The sequence below is a fragment of the Syngnathoides biaculeatus genome, chromosome 8 (assembly GCF_019802595.1).
Source record: "Syngnathoides biaculeatus isolate LvHL_M chromosome 8, ASM1980259v1, whole genome shotgun sequence".
Classification (NCBI taxonomy): Eukaryota; Metazoa; Chordata; class Actinopteri; order Syngnathiformes; family Syngnathidae; genus Syngnathoides; species Syngnathoides biaculeatus.
The window spans coordinates 3,611,068-3,633,267 of NC_084647.1; the positions used below are offsets into that span (position 1 = coordinate 3,611,068).

The window sequence follows — 22,200 nt, forward strand, 5'->3', positions numbered from 1 at the left end:
TGTTGTTGTTCGGGTGCAGCTTTCGTCCAAACAACGCAAATCAAGCTTTGACTGTACAGACTGGAGTGTCTTTGAAAATTCAGCGCCCAGCCGACATGAATGCAAGGATATTGTTACAGCGTAAGTCAGTTTCTGTGAGGAGGGGTGTCTTCTTCTTCTTCTTTTCCTTTCGACTTGTCCCGTCATCGTTTTCCATTTTAGCCTATCTCCTGCATCTTCCTCTCAAACCCCAACTGCCCTCATGTCTTCCCTCACCATATCCATCAACCTTCTCTTTGGTCTTCCTCTCGCTCTTTTGCCTGGCAGCTCCATCCTCAGCATCTTTTTACCAATATACTCACTCTCTAGCCTCTGGACACATCCAAACCATTGAAGTCTGCTCTCTCGAACCTTATCTCCAAAACATCCAACTTTAGCTATTCCTCTAATGAGCTCATTTCTAATCCTACCCAACCTGCTCACTCCGAACGGGAACCTCAACATCTTCATTTCCTGAAGTTCTGCTTCCCGTTGTTTCTTCAGTCCCACCATCTCTAATCCTGACATGATGGCTGCCGTCACCACTGTTTTATAAACTTGCCCTACATCCTAGCGGAGACTCTTCTGTCACATAGAACACAAGACACCTTCCGCCAGCTGTTCCAACCTGCTTGGACCCGTTTCTTCACTTCCTTACCACACTCACCATTGCTCTGGATTTTTGACCCTCAATATTTGAAGTGGTCCACCGGTGCTATCTCTTCTCCCTGTAGCCTCATTCTTCCCCCTCGAACCATCACGCACACATATTCTGTTTTACTTCTGCTAATTTTAATTCCTCTCCTTTCCAGTGCATGTCTCCATCTTTCTAATTGTTCCTACGCATGCTCCCTGCTTTCACAGCAGATCACAATATCACCTGCGAACATCATGATCCAAGGGGATTCCAATCTAACCTCATCTGTCAACCTATAAATTGCCACTGCAAACAGGAAGGGGCTCAGAGCTGATCCCTGATGCAGTCCCACCTCCACCTTTAATTCTTCTGTCACACCTAAGACACACATCTCCATTGTCCTGCTGCCATCATACAAGTCCTGTGTGAGTCTAACAGATTTCTCTGCCACATCAGACTTACGCATGCAGTGCTGCAGTTCCTCTCTTGGTACTCTGTCATAGGCTTTCTCTAGATCTACAAATATACAATGTAGCTCCTTCTGAGCTTCTCTGTATTTTTCCTCGAGCATCCTCAAGGCAAATAATGCATCTATGGTACTCTTTCTAGGCAGTAAACCATACTGTTGCTCGCAGATACTTACTTCTGTCCTGAGTCTAGCCTCCACTACTCTTTCCCATAACTTCACTGTGTGGCTCATCATTTTTATTCCTCTGTAGTTTCCACAGTTCAGAACATCGCCTTTGTTCTTAAAAATGGGGACTAGTACACTTTTCCTCCATTCTTCAGGCATCTTTCCGCCCGCGAGTATTCTGTTGAATAAGTTGGTCAAAAACTCCACAGCCATCTCTGCAAATTGCTTCCATACCTCCGCCGGTATGTCATCAGGACCAACTGCCTTTCCATTTTTCATCCTTTGTAGTGCCTTTCTAACTTCCCCCTGACTAATCATTGCCACTCCCCGGTCCTTCGCACTTGCCTCTTCTACTCTTCCTTCTCTCTCATTTTCTTCATTCATCAACTTCTCAAAGTATTCTTTCCATCTATTAAGCACACTACTACACTACATCAGTCAACACATTTCCATCTCTATCCTTAATCACCCTTACCTGCTTCTCATCCTTCCCATCTCTATCCCTCTGTCTGGCCCACCTGTAGAGATCCTTTTCTCCTTCTTTCACGTCCAACCTGGTGTACATGTCGTCATATGCCTCTTGTTCAGCCTTCACCACCTCTACCTTTTCCCTACGTCGCATCTTGATGTACTCCTTTCGGCTCTCCTCAGTCCTCTCAGTGTCCCACTTCTTCTTCGCTATTCTCTTTCCTTGTATGACTTCCTGTATTTTGGGGTCCCACCACCAAATCTCCTTCACCCCTTTCCTACCAGAAGACACACCAAGTACTCTCCTGGCTGACTGGCGACACGGTGGCGCAGCTGGAAAGTGTTGGTCTCACAGTTCTGAGGTCACAGTTTCAATCCCAGACTCGCCTGTGTGGAGTTTTTCCCGTGCATGCATGGGTTTTCGGCCACTCTAGTTTCATCCCACATCCCAAAAACATGCAACATTAATTAACATGAAACACTCTAAATTGCCCCTAGGTGGGATTATGAGTGTAGCTGTTTGTCTCGATGTGCCCTGCGATTGGCCACCAACTAGTTCAGGGGGTACCCTGCCTCCTGCCCGTTGACAACTGGGATAGTCTCCAGCACTCCTGCGACCCTCGTGAGAATAAGTGGCTGAAAAAATGGATGGACGGATATTTGGTTGACCACACAATTCGTCACTTTTAACTGCTCCCTTTGCACAATTGTCATTGTTAACACACTTATCTATATAGATTTTACATCTTGCACATCTTATAAGGAATGGCTCCTAAAAACAGAAATGTCTCTTGTTCTTTGTCTTGTTGCCATGTTCTTCCTTGCTCTTTGTTCTGAATGTTGTACAGGGCAGCACCGACTGCCAGAGAAAAATTCCTTGTTTGTTTATACACACTTGGCCATTTAATCTGATTCAGATTCTGATTCTCATAACCTGGCCTCAATTGGCCAGGAGATTAATCGATTCAGAGAATTTGCAGAATCAAATCAATTGCTCGGGAGAGTTTTGCAATAAGATGAATTCATGTTGTCCCTAACCCTGGTTTACTTTATGCACCCTCTGATTGGATGACAACCAGTCCAGGAACTACCCTACCTCTCACCCAAAGTCTGCTAGGATAGGCCTGATGAGGATAATCAGTACAGTGAATAAATGAACAGAAATATTTTTCAAATTTAATTCGAAATACACAGCCTTCCTGTATTGATAAATGAAAGAATCACTTCCCAAGTCGAGTTCGGTTGTATTTAATGTTTTAGTATAATACATTTTGTTTTCATCTATAAAAACTAGTCATTTTTAATTTAGGTATAGTTTTACTGTACCAGTTAAGTGCAAAACATTTTAACAGAATCATTTTCGAGTCTTTTATTTTCTCCCAATGTTGAAGTGCAGTCTTAATATTTAGACATTACATTACATTACATTACAGTGGCTTAAATTAATAAACTGTGTACTTTTATGAATAAAACTTCTGTCTCGGTTTTAATGAACACTTGGGCCTGTATCCAGCATTAGTATTGATGATGATGGTGGTACTCGAAGATCTAAGAACATTTTAAGGAGCCATTAAGTTGGAGAACCACTACACTAGACAATCCAATGAAAAAAATACCCTAGTCATTCTGATTTAAAAAAACAAAAAAAAAAAACAAAAACAAAAAAAAAAAACAGACAATACATGTGAAACACGCACATAAGAAGGAGGTACCAGTCATTAAAACCTTGACATGTGGACACTTGAACGAGTGGCTTGTGAGTGGCAAAATGGTCTCTCTCTTTCTCTCCTCTCTCTCTCTCTCTCTCTCTCTCTCTCTCTCTCTCTCTCTCTCCTCCCCCCTTTGTCCCTCCTTCTCCCCCACCCTTATCCTAGTTGGGCGCTCCAGCGTCTGTATTAAGCGGTGCACATCCCGGTGCGTGCGCCAAAGGAAGCGCATCACCCCCTTGGACTTCCACTGGAGCGGTTCTCAATTCATCTCTCACGCGGTCAAGGTACTTTTCGCCTTCCAGCGGCTCTTTTGATTGAGGCTGCTCTCGACGGGTAAGTTTCTGCTACTTCTTGGCATAAACCTGTTGTATGAGAGCTTATAAGTGCCATAATGCTGACAGGTGTTTTATCAACATTTTTATTATTATTATTATTATTTAACTTCACTTATTGACGTGTCTCAACATGAAAGTGTAACTTCCAAGCTGCAACCCCCCGGCACTGTTCGTCACTTTACACACACATGACCCTATGGTAAGCCACGTGAATTGCAGTGACTTATTAAAGTAGTTGTAAGTGGATCAGTGGGCAGGTGACAATTGGATAACGTTGTCTGTAAGTAGTCCTCTTTCGTCTTTTTTTTTTTTTCATTATGGTTTGCATCTTTGTCATAGATACCAAATAACCATCGCGTGAGTTTTCCATTTTAAACACACCCGTACCATTGCGTCCATACCAACAAAAGGTTACTTCTTAAAGTGTAGGAATGTTCACTTTCAAGTTACACTTGAAATGAATATTTATTCTACAACTCATAGTCATATTGTAAGGCAAGAAAGCTTGTATATTAACAGTTTTTGTATATTAATATATTAATCGTCTAAATGTGAATATCAATCATAAATCGCGTATGAAGGTTTGTGCGGGAAGCATCTACTACATGTTGCATAAAAAGAACTGTATGAAAACAAGTGTGAGGTATCATGGTAGATTATAAATGTACAGTGTGTGTGTGAGGCATTTGGTAAAAAAAAATATATATATATATATATATATATGTGATCACTTTTTTGCATTGTATTGTTGTTGTTGTCATCGTTTTTGTTTTTAAAAGGCCTAAATGAATTCTCTGTGACAAAAAGTCCAATGTTCAAGGCTGATGTCCAAACCTGCAGCCATCACACTCAACATTGCTTCCTAATGCACCCTCTGGCAGCTGCTGATAAGAGTTGACTGCAAGTTTTGAAACTATTTTAATCTTTGGATAATAGTCTAATCTATAGACAATTTCTGAACTAAGAAAAGATAATACACGTACTATCGTTTATTTTTTGGTCACCACTCTAAATTCTGAACACTGCGTTAAAGGTAAGAGTTATATTTTGTTCATAATTGTGGGTTTAAAAGAGAGTAGCACCGTTGCATAGTTCCTCTGTTGCAAGCCACAGTTACCTTTCCAGAAATTGTTCTGAAAATCAATATACTCAATGCCAAAAAAATAAGCAGACATAATATGTGACTCACCGGTTAGGGCAGTGGTATTGAAGAGAGTAATATTGAGGTAAAAGAAGGCTTTGTGTTCTTAAAGGAGACATATTATGCAATGTCTCATATTAAACAGGTATATCATACACGTGAAATAGGGTCTCGCCATCCATGCGAGAGCGTTGTTGTGACGTTGATTTGGGACAACAGCAGGGGGCGATGTTCCCAAATATGACGGCCCTCTGAGATGTGTTTTTAGGGTTCTTTCCAGGCATGACACACCTGCCTTGCAAACAACATGATCTGCTCCTATGTCGCGAAAATGGCCGTTGGGATGGGGGTGGGGGGGGGGTGAGATTCACACATGTAACATGATGACCATTTTAAACATGAATCACATTTGTAGGAAATAAAAACTAAAATGTTTGTCATGGTTAAGGGCTAGGGTTGAGGCTTAAAGGTCAGAGGACAAAGACGTTAAAAATGTTCTTGATGAATGTCTGAACCCCTTTAAAAACCACGTCTGTCATTTCGAAGTGATTATCTAGCAACTATTCACCAGTAAAATCGATAAATATAATGTAGAATAGACCTTCTGATTTTTGCATCACCTGTTCGTTCGGTGTTGTTTTCTATGTTGTTGTTGCCGTCCTTGTATATTGTCATATGATTTAGCGAATATTGTGTGGCATTTGGTTCTACAAATGTTTCAGACAGTGGCAAGAGTTTCTTTGGCTTTCCAAGAGAAAGGGGAATATGTGGTGGTGATAGGCAAAGTCAATTGACAGGGGGAAGAAACGTGCTCAGCTTTGGGTGCTTAGGAAGAATTCTGAACTCTGTGATCAACATTTTGAACATGTTTTGGGAAACACTGAGCAGAAAGCAATGGAGACACAGGTGTACATAGGCAGAGGCTGGAACCAGCTGCAGTGTCAACTATTTTTCCTACGGCATTCAGGACCTCAACCATCAACCAGAGAACTAAATTCTGCAGCGGCAAAGTGGCGCAGACAAGGTGAGGATTTCCTTGTACTCATATATATAACTATGACTATCTTGTGGTTATTACGCACTGTGCAGTGGGAAAAAGAAGTCCCATGTATTACTTTTCAGTAGTATAGTGTCTATCTGGCAAGCCAACAGGCACAGCCAAATACTTTCAGTGCAGTGTGATATAAAGCTACTTGAGCGAAGAGCACACAATATATAGGAATACTGCAGACTATGTAAAAGCCTGTGCCGTGTCCCTGAAAGATATTAATATATAATTATTATTTAATTAATATATTATATAATACCAAGAGTCATTCTCAAACATATTGGCATCCCTAAGGTGGTGTTATTTCTCACCATGACTGTATAAAAGACATGCTTTTGACATAGCACACATTCCATTAATTGACGCACTGGCCGCTCTGATTTTCTGTTGTACAGTTGCTACGAGGCTGCTCGTTGTCAGCTGATCAGCTCAAATTTACGGTGTGACAATGTAAAGTTCAGTTGAAGCTCTTGTACACCGACATCCTCCTCATCCTCATATTTCAACACTTTGATCGGTATTGCACATATTGTGCAGCGTGCTGTGTTTGTCAATTGTCACTTCTGGTAGTCATTCCGATGTCTCCAGCTTCTGGTATGTTCGGGAGTGCTCAACATACGGAATCCAAACCAAATTTTTACCTAATCTAGAGTACACAAATGCTGGAAGTGACGTCCATGTATTACAAAACATAAACAAAACAAAACAATTTTAACTAAGCCCATAACATCTTTGTCCTCAGACCATTATGACAATTTTGGCTGGGTTACAGTTACGATTGGGGAGGGCTAAGGGTTAGTGGGAAACACATTAATACCACCACGTTGAAGTCATAATTATTTTCCCAACCTGTCCATGCCTTTGCGAAGCAGTAGGCTGTGTTCTACAGCAATTCAGCAGCCAATCATGGTGCAGCGGAGCATGTCCTGGAGCCAATAATATCAGAGTATGGAATGTTCTGCTGAGAAACTATGAGGGAAGCCCAATAATGCCCTTGAGATGGAATAAAATTGCTTAATTTATCTGTTGATCTTATTTTACAAAAGGAATATTAATCTAATGCCGCATTTATATTCTTCAAAAAACGTTTAGTTCCCCAGTTGAGTAGTAGTAAAGATTGGATGCACAGGATGCAATTTGTACCGTGGTTGAGCACATTGGACACTTATTGTTTGGTTTGTTTGAATTGTAGAAGTGCTCCATGCCTTGAGGTTCTGTCCACTTTCCTGGCCCCTGGCAGATTTGAAGAGGTGTTCTCAGGCTTAGCACGATTGCTCATTGACTCAAGCTGGATGTTTTGTATAACCAAAGCTTCTATAATGCAAAAGAAAAGAAGAAGCACTCACTATAACTCCCAAAATCTGGAAAATTGCAATAATAGCGTTTCATTAAGACATGATGGCGCAGCGCAGTGGATTATCACACTGACGTGAGGGAGTCATTACGATAGATTTGTCCAAGTGTAATTGTGTGTGACAATTCAACTGCCTGTTGACCCGACTCAGCATAAGGTAATACCGCCCTGATAAAAACTTGTAGCTTCTGCTGGCTGTTGGCATTTTGAAGCATAAAACATAAATACTGAAGGACCAACTTTGTGCATATGTGGAGGATGTACGTTCCATATGTCGAAGTGTGTCACATTCATTCATGAATGGCAAAACACAAGCCTGTCATTGTATGTGGTCATCTCATAACATTTCCTGTGTAATGTTCTTCTTTGTAGAATGGGAGGGCGTCTAATTGGGACCAGCTGGCGGGTGCTTGGAATTAATAAGTAAATGGAATTAGTATCTCAAGTGCCAAAATACCTGCAGTTGAGCAGTTTGTCATAAATGTCACAATGAGTTTTCTGCAGAAACGTTCTCTAAAAACAGACACGGATCCATACGCTCATAAAGTGAGGGTCCATACAGATATTGTATTTTCATTCAAGCAGAAGTTATTTCATAACCAAGGCGTGTAATTAAACTTGCCAATTGGAATAAGTAGTGTGGCACATGACATTGCCAAACACAAATACCCTCAACTCCCATGTCAACAAATTAGCTGGTAATACTGATGGCTGAATTGGCTCGAACACTGCAGCTATGCTTATCTTTTGTTTTCAACATGATGGTGCTTCCATATGCAGTCTGGAACTGAACTCTGACCGTCCTCAGACAGCCTTGCTGCAAATTCTTTGGTGGAAAACACTGCAAGGGGGACGTTATTATGTAAATGCGATGGTATGCGATATTGCAGTTCAGCAAAATTCTAAACATCTTGTTCACAGACAAATTTTCAGAAATAACCAGACGACCAAGGATGTACTTGGTTGTTTGGTTTGTAAGGTGATGGTTGGGTGCGCATTCACTCCACAGACCCAACTCCTCCGATACAAACAATAAGTACATTTTCTTATGTGCCCTTTAAGACATGAACAGAACATTCACTAACATCAAGAACTGATAGAATATGAGGCTCATTCAAAACAAAATGTTCCCCCTTCAGTTGAGGATTTCCCACTTATGTGAAGAGAATAATTTCAAAGGTGTATACAGATGTTGGGATGTACAGCTTGATTAAATACTAAAATTGACTGAGAGAAATTGCAATGTCTCATGAGACGCATGCTTTCCACAAGTGTCTAGTGTCCATGCAATTGCGGTGTGTGCATGTGTGTGTGTGTGTGTGTGTGTGTGCATGCGTGTACACTTCAGCATACGTTACCCTCAGATATCAGAGGCTGTCATGATCAGTAAATAGCCATTCATCACACATCCCATTCTCTGTGATGGAACCCACAAAATCCAATCCATTATCCACACACTGCGTGTGTGCGTGTGTGTGTGTGTGTGTGTGTGTGTGTGTGTGTGTGTGTGTTGCGCGCGTGCGTGTGTGCGTGTGTGCGTGTCTGTGTGTGAGTGTATATTTGGGTGTTTGCAGGTAAGTGTGTTGCCCTAAGTTATTGTAATGTTTAAGGAGCTGTGGCATGAGGGAGTGAGCATGCATTTCAAAAGTAGAGGAGAGTAGTTGCAAAGAGGAGGCATACATTTGAATAATGTAATCCAATAACCTGTGCATTATAATAAATAACGTCGAGAGAATATGTGCTCATCCATTACTGTAAGTACATGAAACATGTCATAAAATAAGCCTCAGAGATTTACTGTAGCAAACCTCTTGTGCATGTGTAGCAAAGTGGAGGTTTGATAAATGAAAATTTGGATGGACAGTGACATCTCATTGAGACACTTTATCATTGAATTCCCCCAGTTCTTCCCCCAATTTTCTGCCCTTTTGGATAGCCAATGTGGCAGTTCTAGACTGATTTTAGGCAGGGTGCTCAGACTGGGGCCAAGGGTTTTTTCAGGGTGCGTGACTAAAGTTGTCCACAGGGATGGGCGGGGTGTGCGGGTTACATTCATGGAAAATTTTCCTGGTTGCTACATTTGAACCATCCAAATCCATTAAATCAGTGAAATGTACGCTCATTGAAAGTTTTGTCGGACAAATCCAGTCAGAAATTAATTTGGTAGGTACATATTTAGTTCTTCAGTAGATGCTACAAAAGAACATGTAACACATTATTTGTTTTCAACTATAACATTGAAATTCATACCATTACATTAGAGTTTTAGGAGAATACAGCTAGTAGTCTAAACGTTCAAATAGCTGACTAGCGTGTGACAATGACATACTGTATATACAGTATGTGCGTAAGTACTCTTGTGTCTGAGAGCAGTACAGCACCATATCAGCCTCGACTGATGATGATTTTGTAGGCCAATATCCAGTGTTGAGAATTCAGTGCTGGGTCATCAGACTTCTGGGAATCTGAGTAAAAATGTGGAATATATTGATTACAAAAAAATCCATAATTATGTGTAGCAAACAATGTGTCAGCACAAGCCAGCCCAGTGAATAACTATCACTTTTATACATTAAAGACCATAACTTCATAGCCTATGGCTGCACACAGTTCTTCCTACCCCCACTTGCAGTTTAGGGTAAACGGTGTCTTGATCAAGAATGCGACAGCAGTTGGTCAGTGGAATGTTGGGGTGGATGCTTCAGTGTTACACTGTCCGCACTTCTGGAATTTGATGTTTTTATGACCACATTCTTCTGACGGTCGCTGGCTTCATGAATGGGGTTGCCCTCAGTGGCAGGCAATTGATTTTAGCCACGGCTGTTTACTGTATGTGGTTCACAGAGGAAGTAAAACAAGAATAGAGCAACCCTCTCCAATGAGGTCACATATAAAACAAAATTTAGTAGCTTGAGAGAACCATTAAACTCCTACGTCTTAAAAAGTCTCGTGCTGAAAATGTTATTCAAGCACCTCTATATGCAACAACACTGCAGCAAGCTATTCACAAATAAGGTATCACTGATGGTTTTCCCAGCTCTGAGCAGGTTCAATCTGACTAACCACTGACCCGTCAGACATGCATCATGCAGACGTACACACTCACACCAGTACAGCATATATTTTATGTTGGCTTCTCTCACTGCAGTGTGTGATACTGACTGCAGGCAGTATGCGTAGTGGATTTGTTGGAGCAGGTAGCCCAGGACTATTTGTATGTACCGTTCCCATGTGGGTCTACGTGCTTTCACAAATACTATGAAATAGTCTATTCTGCATCGCCAAACCTTATTGTAGAGGTTTTGCTTTAGAGTAGTGTACAAAAGCATTTAATATTCATTCTGATCAAGATTTTCATTTGTGCTGATGGGATCCCGTTAGTGTTCCGTTGGATACGACATGTACCTGGGTGACAGTCATTTAACTATTGATTTCTGAGATGACAACAGTTTATGCCTTTGTTTACAGTCAATAAGTTCTCTTTATTTTTAAGCATACAACTATTGTGCCAAACAAACACTAAATTGGGTTCCAGATTGGAGGCCATCTTTTTAGTTCTAACCTTGAATTATTCCATCCAAAGTTGTGAGTAAGCCAAACTTTCCTCAGAGTAGACTATTAATGCAACAGGTTTTGCTTTCTGTCACATAATAGCATTATGCAGAATGTGTGAGAAAACTGTGGGTAAAGTTTAATAAAAAAACAAAAAAATCAAGATTTCTATAATGCCGTCAAGGTCCTCCTAAATCATTTTTATTTTCGACAGCAGGTGACCTGGTCCTGGTTGGAGAGGAGGAGAACAAATGGAAAGAGGATGAGCGAGATAGAGAGCAAGACCCAGGAGATTCCTCATGCACAATGGAAGTCCTCATTCTGCCAGGTTGTGATTTGAAAGGAACAAAGGCAACGTAGCCTAAGAAGGCCGTATTGTCTATGTTTTGCCCTGTGTGGCCTCCCTCTATTTATCTCGGGCAGAGTCATGGTCTTAATCTGAAGACAAAATAAATCCCCTAATCCCTCCCCCCCCCACAGCCGTCTGCCATTGACATCTAATTCATAAAATCCCATTGTCATGGAGAAGACGTACTCCCTCACCGCGCACTATGATGAGTTCCAGGAAGTGAAATACGGCGGCCGCTACAGCAGTGACATTCTCAGTAATGGTATGACCCTTCACTTGGGTGGCAGTCTGGACCGTCACGTGGCACGCGGGCGGGGAGGCACCTGGTCAAATGGTCGCAACAAAGATGCAAGCAGCACGAGCAGTAGTGGCGGGCTCCCCCGGTGGAGCAGAAGGGAGATTTGCCTCCTCTCTGCTTTTGTCTTCGCAGCGGGCATGTGTGTCATTTTGGGAAGTATGCTAGCACTAAAGTACATTTCCTTGGATGCCCAGCAGGATCCGCAGTGCAGGCAAGACTGCCAGCGGAGACGCCTGTTGTTGCGGGCCGCGCGCTTTGTGCAGGCCAATATTGACCCCACCATCCAACCCTGCCAGGACTTTTACTCCTTCGCATGCGGAGGCTGGCTAAGGCGTCACGCCATCCCAGAAGACAAGCTCAGCTATGGGATCATAACAGCCATAGGAGAACACAATGAAGAGAAACTGCAGCGCATCCTTCTGGAGCCAATTGAGAGGCGTGAGCCCGACTCAGCAGAGCGCAAGGTCAAGGAGTTTTATCGATCGTGTGTCAACATCCAGGAGATCGACAAGTTGGGCTCTACCCCCATGATCGAGGTGATCGACAGCTGCGGAGGGTGGGATCTGGCTGGGGCTCCTCCTGGTGCTGCTGGCTGGGAGAAAGAGGGTGCCCCACAAAGACCGGATTTCAATGAAATGCTTTATAGGACCCAGGGTGTGTACAGCACTGCTGTGTTCTTCTCTCTCACAGTCAATGTGGATGACAAAAACTCTTCTCAGAATGCAATCAGGGTAAGAAACAGTGTGCTTTTCTAAACTGAACGTGTGTGTGTGTGTGTGTGTGTGTGTGTGGGTGTGTGTGTGTGGGTGTGCGTGCGCATGTGTGTGTGTGGGTGCGCATGTGGTGTGTGTGTGGTTGTGTGTGTGGTGTGTGTGTGTGTGTGTGGTGTGTGTGTGTGGGTGTGTGTGTGCGTGTGCGTGTGTGGGTGTGCATGTGTATGTGCGTGTGGGTGTGCGTGCGTGTGTGTGTATCATTCTACTAGGTTGATCCTCTGTGACAACACCGTTTGTTGTCACAAATTTCAGTATACTTAAACAAGGGCAATGAACTTAATCACATCATTATATATTACCATATGGAGCATATCAGGGATCAAATACTGTTATTGTGGCAATATCTTTGTCTGGTTTGAAAATAATAAAAGGAAATGGGGAGAAACCATTTAATTTAAATGTCAAAATTCATGTTGTTCAACCTTAGACTTTGGAAGATCGTCATTATAATACTCTACTGTAAGTTTCAAACCGAGACAATTACTGGAATCTTTAACAAGATTTTATTACATATTTTGACAACATCAACTTTTAAATATAGTTAAGCATTTAGACTGTATCATTCATTTTACCTCTACAGTGGAAACTCTTCAGGATGAAGACAATCCATTGCAGGACGCTGGTCAACCTTCGATTAACATTTTTAAAACTATTTTTCACATGGGAAATAATCTACGTATTCCAGGGTTAACCTGTCACCTGAAAAATACAATTGTTAAATCAGTATTAACATTTTAACATTCCTGTCATGCAAGTGCAGAAATATATTAGCCACTGTAAATAGCAAGTTGAGTCATAGTGCAAACGTGACTCACAAAAGTAAAACGTAGGATCATTCCACTTTACTTTAACCTCGATAACAAGTGACATCACCTGATGAAATAACATTACTTCATATAACCTCTTGTATGTATTGTTCTTTTCGTCATACTGCTACATCTTTTGAATGAAAAGAAAAGCCAAAGAAAAAGCAAAAAGCTCACACTTGCTGAAGGTAATCACTACTGTCCCATCATGAGAACAACTTAAAAGAGAAAATGTATGCATTTTTCCCAATTTGTGATTGCTTCTAGAGTGTCTTTCATAACGTGTCTGTGACATTGGTTCATCAATTTAAACCACAGGTCAACAACATGTGCTGTTTGTCAGAGGTAATACTGATCTGTGCACCCAACAAAACTAAATGCAGCTCTGCTTACCTTCTGGCTTTCACGTTTGCAGGGGTGTCATACCCGCAGGGGTTTCCACATGTTAGAGTCTCAGGTTCAGACATTGAAATTGGCTCTAGATAACCGCTGCAACACAGACCTTCTAAATGACAACAGTTCAGAACACGAGGCAAACGGCAAGCTCCCAAAAAAAGCAAGGGTCTGATCACAACGAGACAAGACGTGGAGTAAGAAATGCGGGAACGTGAGAGCTATGTACAACGAACTAACGACAGACAACATGACACACGAGGCTTATCTGCATAACATAATTATCAATGAGGCGCAGGTGAGGAGCCGCTGCCAGGAGCAGCCACGCGCAAAGCAATGGCATGGCCACGGACCTGACAGGGCTGTGGCTTTCGTAATCAAATTCAATGAGTGTACTCAAACACAAGTGGACTCCAATGAATTTTTGGAACCATCACAAGAATGACCAGAAAAAAATGGACTGCACCTGAGTTAAACATATAACTTACACCAAAGGGTCTGAAAACTTATGGCTGAGAATGTTGCTGTTTTTCTTTTTTCTTTCTCAGCTTTCTCAGCTGGAACGCATTGGCCTCACAGTTTTGAGGTCCCAGGTCCAATCCTGGCCCCGCCTGTGTTGAGTTTCCATGTTCTTCCAATGCCTCCGTGGGTTTTCTCTGGGCACTCCGTTTTCCTCCCACATCCCAAAAACATGCAGCATTGATTGGAGAGTCTAAATTGCCCCTAGGTGTGATTGTGAATGCGGCTGTTGTCTGTCTCTATGTGGCCTGCGATTGGCTGAGAACCAGTTCAGGGTATACCCCGCCTCCTGCCCCTTGACAGCTGGGATAGGCTCCAGCACTCCCACGACCCTTGTGAGTATAAGCGGTGAAAAAAATTGATGAATGGGTGTTTCATTCTTTTTTTGTCTCTCAATATGTACTGCTGTGTGTACATTAATGATGAAACAAATGAATTAATGAGGAAAAAAATGTTTTAGCAATGCGTGAAAAGTTTAGGGGTCTGAATACTTTCTGTACTCACTGTATACTTATCTATATATTACCTGTAGGTGTGAATGTGAGTGTGAATGGTTGTTTGTTTATATGTGTCCTGTATAGCTGTGATTGGCTCCGGCATGCCCGTGCCCCTAATTAGGATAAGCGCTACAGAAAATTAGTAGATTGATGGATGAAGATATAGATACAGGTGTATATGAATAACTTGATTGCAAAATGGTTTAATAGCTTGTAAATGTAGGCTCTGTTTTGACTATGGCATTACATTCAATTCTATGTTATTTATATAGATTGATCAGGAAGGACTCACACTGCCTGAGAGAAGCCTTTACTTGGGTCAGGATGAAGAGAGTGTCAAGGTAAAAATTTTTGTTAATTGGGACCATCTGTCATTTACTTTTCACTGCCATTTTCTCCTGCACTTTTCCTTCCCCTTCTGCTTTCTCCATTCCTGTGAAATGGAAAAAATAAAATCCGAGGAACAGTTGACTGGAGGGACACAGAGGTCTCATATAAATGCGCATGCACACACACACACACCTGCATTGCATAAATGTGTAATGTAGCAAATTAAACAACTAACAACGACAACATTAGTAAGTAAAGTACGTCGCAAATTCTTGCAAATACCTGGTATTCTATAATTTGACTGCTTTGTTTTAACCAGGCGTGTGCTTCTTTCCGTTGATCTCGACCAAATCTGTTCTCCCGCCATATCCATGCTTCACATCTTGATGACGCAAGAAGTAAAATACCTTCCCAGGTTCTTTGATCTTTATAATATTTTGGTGAAGGTATTCAGTTTCCACTTTAACTCCCAGCCAGTGCCAATTCCACAGATTCTTGATCCCGTTGCTGTGATTAAATAAAAACAGAATTAATTTGGAATGCCAGGGTAGTGGCCACGCCCCTCTTGGCCGTGGTCCAGCCTGGCTCATGACAGAATGGAAACGTTAAACAGGAAGAATGCCAGCATCACTGCCAGTTGTACGTCATTTTAAAATTATACGTTAGAAACCCAAATTTTTCACTCATGGGGCATCACGTCACATATTCAATGTATAACATTTAGGAGAAATAATGTGAAACTTTTTTTCATTAATTAGTGATAATCTTTCAGAATTAAATTCAAGTTCTCTGTAACCAGAGGCTTATTGATTTCAAGCACAAAAACAAGGATGCCCGTATTGAATTTGATATGAATTTTAATGGGATCTAACAGAGGAATTTACAAGAGAGCAGTGAAAGACAACACACACAAATGAGGACAGACTAACATTGGCTTAGGAAACTGAGGTGAAGGAGTGTCAATGAGTATGGAATGGCAAGGCAAATAGTGGGAATCACTGTTCTCATTAATTCAATCCAATTATGCACCATTTTATACTTTTAGTAGACTGCAAAGTTGGACTGACCAACAATCAAGGCAGTCGGGTAAAGCTTCCAGATTTGGCCAGAGGGCAGAGGTTCAGAGCAGATACATGGTGTCCACTTCTGTCCTCATCAGTGGCGCACAAACTCCACAAAAGGCAGATTCAAGGGATTGCAATAATGATTTGCCATCGAGGCTGCTCGTTGACAGGCCTGGGTCCCCTCGGACGGAGGTGGGACCTTTCGGCTGGACCAGGTGGTCGCTGGAGACAGCGGCATGAGGGAGCCCGGGTGAGCGCCCACAGCCGGGCATCCAGGAGAGGGAAAACGAAGATGAAGGAGACCAGAGCAAACACGACCAGACCAGAACAAACCCAAACAAAGCGTGGCTCTGGCCTTTTTATGCCTGGAAAGAAACCAAAGGGGTTCTCACACGCCAATTGTTGCTCTGTGTCACCACTTGGTCAAACCAAACTGGACTCTATATCCCGCCTACTTCATCATTATTTTTCACTTTAGCATTAATTTGGGGTTTAAACCAGTGGGCTGCAATTCGATGGGTGCCACTTCAAGGTGTGCCCTGCCTCCTGCTCATAGATAGTTGAGATGGGCTCCAGCACTCCCGCGGCTCTTGCAAGGAAAAGTGCAAGGTGTCAACCTCCTGCCACATATCCATTACACCGTTATCCATACCAAGCTTCTTTACTGTATAATGTGAGTCTTCTCATCCTCCCTTTGGACTATATCCTTCTGTAACACTCACATACTGTTAAAGTAAATTTAAAACTTGATAGCATACAATGAACTTAAATGTGAAGAAAGATTGCACAGATGAAATTTAAATGTAATAAATATAAAATATTTGCACCTTCCCTGCCATAATATGGTCTTCAATGCAGTAAAGTGTACCGGTCTCAATAACAAACCGCTAATGTCAATGTTAAACAGAGTACTACGTTACCCAGCCCCAGACCCCTGCTCCCTCCATCCTATTTTCACCTTCTTTCTGATACCTTCTTGCACCTTTCACTGTCAATTAGTTTAGCTGCTTCTTTTCCTGATTTTTTCCCTCACTTCTCCATCTGTTCCATTTACTCCTCTCACTCATCTGCATTAATCCACCTGTTTCCTTGCGTCTCCCACTGTGCTTTTGTCATCCGTTGCATCTCGCCACATGTCACGGCGTCACCAGCTGTTATTGATGATGCTCCTCCCCTCGATTTGTGCTAAAGTCATTGCGCCTTTCAGATCTTAGCAGCATACAAGGCCCTGATGGAGCGCTTACTAAGCATGCTGGGAGCTCACAATGCTACACAAAAGTCCAGGGAGATTATACAGCTGGAGACTCGTCTAGCCAATGTGAGCTGATTGTGTGTGTGAGAGTGTGTGTGTTTGTATATCTGCAAGTTTATGTGCAGTGTTCAGTAAAATTTCTTTCCAGATCACCGTGTCAGAATATGATGACCAAAGAAAGGACGTCAGCACGATATATAACCGAATTACTCTAAGGCAGCTACAGCGCACCGCTCCTGGTGTGAGTACTGTCCACACACACGATCCAAGTGAATCACAAAAAGTGTCCGCCCTGCAGGACTTAAGAGTGAGGATTGAATGCAAGAAGAAGGAAGGAATATAAGCGGACATTGGAGGGTGTTAGACATGATGGCAGGAGGAGGAGGAAAGGTAAATTGGATTTCAAGCGAGGAGAAGGAGGAGGAGGAGGCGCTACCCTGAAGCAGTGAGCAGGCTGACAGACATCCTCAAGATGTTCTGTGGTTAGACGGGAGAGACATGGGGAAAAACCAGAGATGAAATGCATGATTTAAAATTCTCAGCCCCCCCAAAAAAGAGAGAGATTAAATATATACATAAAAAGAATTACTGTGAGAGTGAATATGCAATCCTTAAAATGGGGCCAAAGATTCAGATTGGAAATTGAACTGAAACAGAAGAGTAAGAAGCACTCTGTGCTGCCGCAGCCAATTTGCTCTCAATTGGATCTGGAGGATGCTGATGAATTTACGATGCAAATTTTGTTTACATGATGCGCAATTAAGAGGGTTTATTAACAGATTCTACAAAATGAATTTGTGGAAGACAGCTGCAGTGAACTGCTGTTGATCTTTTGTTTTGTTTTGTTTGTTAGTTTGGTCTTTGCTTTAAACTATTTGCATCCCAAGGCAATTTTCTCACACCAGACTGTCCTTTGCCAAACAAGGGAGCACATTATTATTCATTTAATTTAATCTTGCGTGGAATAACACTGCTATTATGACTATTGGAAAACCGACGTTTTTCCTTTTGTCACTTTTCTTTTTTTTTTAAATTCATTCCTGTTTTTAAAAATATATGCTCAGTAATCCACCCTTGCTAATTCTAATCACTTTGAAAACATTGCTGAGTATGGCATCTTGTTTTTTTTTTTTTTTTTTGGGGGGGGGTTGGGGGGGCAGGTTGGGTTGGTGCAGTGTAGCCCAGCATTGCAGCATGCCCTCCATATTTGTGGTGCATGTGAAAAAAAAAATTGACTTTTTGTAGCACACACTCTTATTCTCGTGTTCTTGGAAAATAATAAAATTTTGCTTAGATTATAGACTTTAACTTTACATTACAATACAAATATCTTACGGGTTACTCTAAACATAGTAGGATATACTGTATAGCTATTAATGGAACTGTATACTGACACACTATATTGTATTGTACTATACTGTACACTGATAGTGTAGTAATTCACTCATTTACTCATTTCTTCCTGCCATAGTCAGACGTTTTCAGAGATTCCTAAATTTCATTTTAACACTACAAAAAAAAAAAGTGGTGAGAACTCTCATAAAGAGAGTCAGCAGAATCAGTAACGTATAACAATATGCAATATTGACTGGGAATATTGACTTATGAATGTTTACCTTGGTTTTCATTAAACTAATGGTCCAGCCTAGAACAGATGCATTACAGTGAAGTCTGTGATTACGCATTCTGAAGTATTTTTAGACATTATAATGGAACATCTGACTAAATGAGTTGGTTTAGAAAGTGATATTTTATTGTGTACCAGAACAATCTATGTTAGGAGAGGTGTAAAGGGTTGAAGACATTTTTAAACCACAGACTCCACCAAGCATTTTCTCAACACTATGTGTGGTTTCGAAATTATTTTGCCAAAACGTTTGCATTCATAAAGCACTGTTGCTTTCTTAATACACTCATTGCGTAGTTCTGTATGCCCAATCTTCTGATTGCGAACAGCACACCGCAGATGTTCCTGTTTGTGATTAGGACAAAGCCAAGCCACAGAAACAACACAGTAAAAGCCTCAATATTAATAAGCAGAAAGTCAAAGATAATTTGAGAGTGAAAATTGGATATTGGAGACATCTAACCCAATTTTAACAAAGTATTCTACTTTTGTAAATACCATTCAGCATAACATTAGCCTTCAACAACCAAAGAAAAAATGGGATCATGGCTTGTATTCATTCATCAGTCAAGTAATTTCACAGTCGTCGTGTATTAAAAGAGAAATAAAAATGTACACTTGCGGTGCCAACTCATGCCAAATGTCTGACCACAGCTTCACTGGAAACGCCTGCTGGATAAAATCTTCCATGACAACTTCTCTGAAGAAAGGGAGATAGTGGTGCTGGCTACGGATTACATCCAAAAAATGTCCGACATCATCAAGACGACATCAAAAAGGTAAACAGTAAGTGTGTTGGCAAGCGACTGGGGAGCTTTTTAAGTGTTGGCTTTCAGGGCAAGGGGAGAGAAGTCCACTCATATGCTCCAAAATCGACTCTATTTGACGTATGCATTTGAGCTTCGTTCTTTACGAGTATGGATAAGCGCTTTTTGTTTGAAATTGCTCTGTGCAGGCTGAGTGGATACTGCTGTTGTATGGTCTTTTGTTTGGCACTGTCATATAACACGTTGTTGTTGTTTTCCAGGTCCCTCTGTGCATGCACATTTGAGTATGTTAGTGCACATCAGTTCATGTTGAATTACCTTCCAGTTCTATAGCAGCTGATTATTATTGATCTACCAACACTGTTCTCCCCACTTGCGCGCACACACCACACAATGTACTTTCTCCTTCTTGTTCTTGACAGACTGTAGGGTTATACCATGTCAGGATGTGTGTTAGCGCCACTGACAGTTCGCCTATATTCACTGTGCTCTCGACAACAACATCCAAACTGCATGCATGGCTGACTGACTGGATGACTGGCAGGTGTATTACTTTCTTGTCATTAAAGCTGCAGTTTGTAGAGCTGAAACTGCTGGCAAGATTTGAATGTAAGCCTCACGTCACTACTCCCTCCCCCCTCCCGCCTGGACAAATCCACGCCCGTTGCAGGCACAGCAAGTCACCGTCATCATTTTGCACAGTAGAAGCAACTTTGACATTTTCGGCATGTCTTGTTCACTGGTAAGTATATTAAAATATATACATATAAATGGCAAACTAACTCATTACATTATAGTTAGACAGCTATTAGCACAAATGTTTAATTGAATTAATTATTAGCCCCATTTAGCAACAAGTACCTTTGATAAAAGCTATAAAGAGCAATACTCCACATTGTAGTATGGAGGCAATGTCCAGCAAATGCATATTTTTTTTCCATTTAGAGTTCCCAAGAGGTTAGCACAGCTACCACAACCCCAGCTGAGTACTTCTTTGGGTATCAGACGAGGAGGTATGGTATGCACTGTGTAATAGTCACATGATTTGAACGTGCATTCATGCACAAACCTCTTTTTAGAAACTGTGAATCACAGGCGCGAGGAAATTGGGTCCACTACCATAATTCTATGTAAATATTCTACCAAATCTTCCAAATTGTCATGTGTAAAAAATATTGAGCTACTGTAGCGCCGAAGAAAAGGAGTCGGAGGCGGAGTGTTGAACGCAAGAACAAACCTCGTTTTAATGGGACACATCAAGAGACTAACGCATTACAGCGGGTACTCTCTACTTGCTCTAACACCGTAAGTGTAACCAACAATAACATCCGTGCGGAAACTCGTAACCTAACTCAAGGTCCTGTAGGTGAATTATGTAAATCACCACACAAGCACCCCCAGACTTCACCCATAGTCAAAATTCCTGTGCCGTGGAGGGACGATGGCCCAACCCCGGGAGGTGTGCACTGCAGGGGCCGAGGTGGGGGCGGGGCCGCACAGTCCATTGAGTCAAGGGGCCACGGCCCTGACGGGGTCGAGGACACCCCGGCTGGTGCAGGGAGGCGAGGCAAAGGGGGCCTCCCCCGGCTCAGGTGGAGGGCCAACCACAAAGGACGAGGACATCAGTCCTTTCTTAGGGGCGCACCTGAGGCCGAGCATGACCCACGGAAGCTTATCCAACCAGTCACCGTCCGTCAAGCTGGCGCACAGGGCTGCTTTCATGGAGCAGTGGAACCGCTCACAGAGACAGTTCACCTGGGGGTGATAGGCGGTAGTGAGGTGCAGCTTGACCCCCAAACTCTCAGCAACTGCGTTCCAGAGTTCGGAGGTAAACTGAGGGCCACGGTCAGAGGAGAGGTTCTACGAGGTCCCGAAGAACGCAACCCACGTGCCGATGAACGCCCGGGCCACGTCTGACGACGTCGTTGAGGAGAAGGAAACGGCTTTGGCCCAGCGGGTTGTTCTGTCCACCATGGTGAGCAAGTAGGTGAAACCGTGCGAGAGAGGAAGTGGACCCACCAAGTCGACGTTGACGTGGTCGAACCTCCTCTCGGCGACAGCAACGGACTCCAAGGGGGCTTTTGCGTGGCGATTCACCTAAGCACGCTGACAGGTCACCCACGAGTCGACCCAGGTCTGCACCCCGTGGTCCGAGGCCTGGTCCGCGCTCATACGGGAGTAGTCAAGACCCAGATGCACATTGCTGATGACTGCCCTGGAGAGGCAGTCTGCGACCACATTGGATTTGCCGGCGATGTGTCGGATGTCCGTAGTGTACTCCCAGATGAACGAAAGTTGGCGTTGCTGGCAGGCAGACCACGGCTCGGCCACCTTGGACATGTCGAAAGTGAGGCGTTCGTGGTCCACATATGCCGTGAACTCACAGCCTTCCAGTAGGGAACGGAAGTGGCGGATCGCCAGCCAGAGGCCGAGGAGCTCCCTATCGAACGTGCTGTATTTGCGTCCCCTGGGGACCAACTGACGGCTGAAAAAGGCAAGCAGTTGCAAGGCGCCGCCGACTCACTGTTTGAATATGGCCCCAAAATCCGTAGTCCAACCCGTCGGTAGTGAGAGCGACGGGGGCCCCTGGGCACGGGTGCGCCAGCATAGCGGCCTAGCTCAGCGCGAC

The 22,200-nt window shown here is 42.7% G+C and overlaps 1 protein-coding gene across 1 annotated transcript in view; it reads left to right on the forward strand.

Annotated features, from left to right (window-relative positions):
• The first annotated feature begins 3,667 nt into the window (after positions 1–3,667).
• The window catches only part of LOC133505220 (endothelin-converting enzyme-like 1), a 53,954-nt gene continuing 35,421 nt past the window's right edge, over positions 3,668–22,200 (forward strand). Inside the window, exons 1-6 of the mRNA XM_061828245.1 lie at positions 3,668–3,799; positions 11,111–12,274; positions 14,804–14,872; positions 17,133–17,243; positions 17,326–17,418; positions 19,459–19,583. Coding sequence (XP_061684229.1) covers positions 11,417–12,274; positions 14,804–14,872; positions 17,133–17,243; positions 17,326–17,418; positions 19,459–19,583 — 1,256 coding nt within the window. The 5' untranslated portion in view covers positions 3,668–3,799; positions 11,111–11,416. The remainder of the gene's footprint in view (positions 3,800–11,110; positions 12,275–14,803; positions 14,873–17,132; positions 17,244–17,325; positions 17,419–19,458; positions 19,584–22,200) is intronic.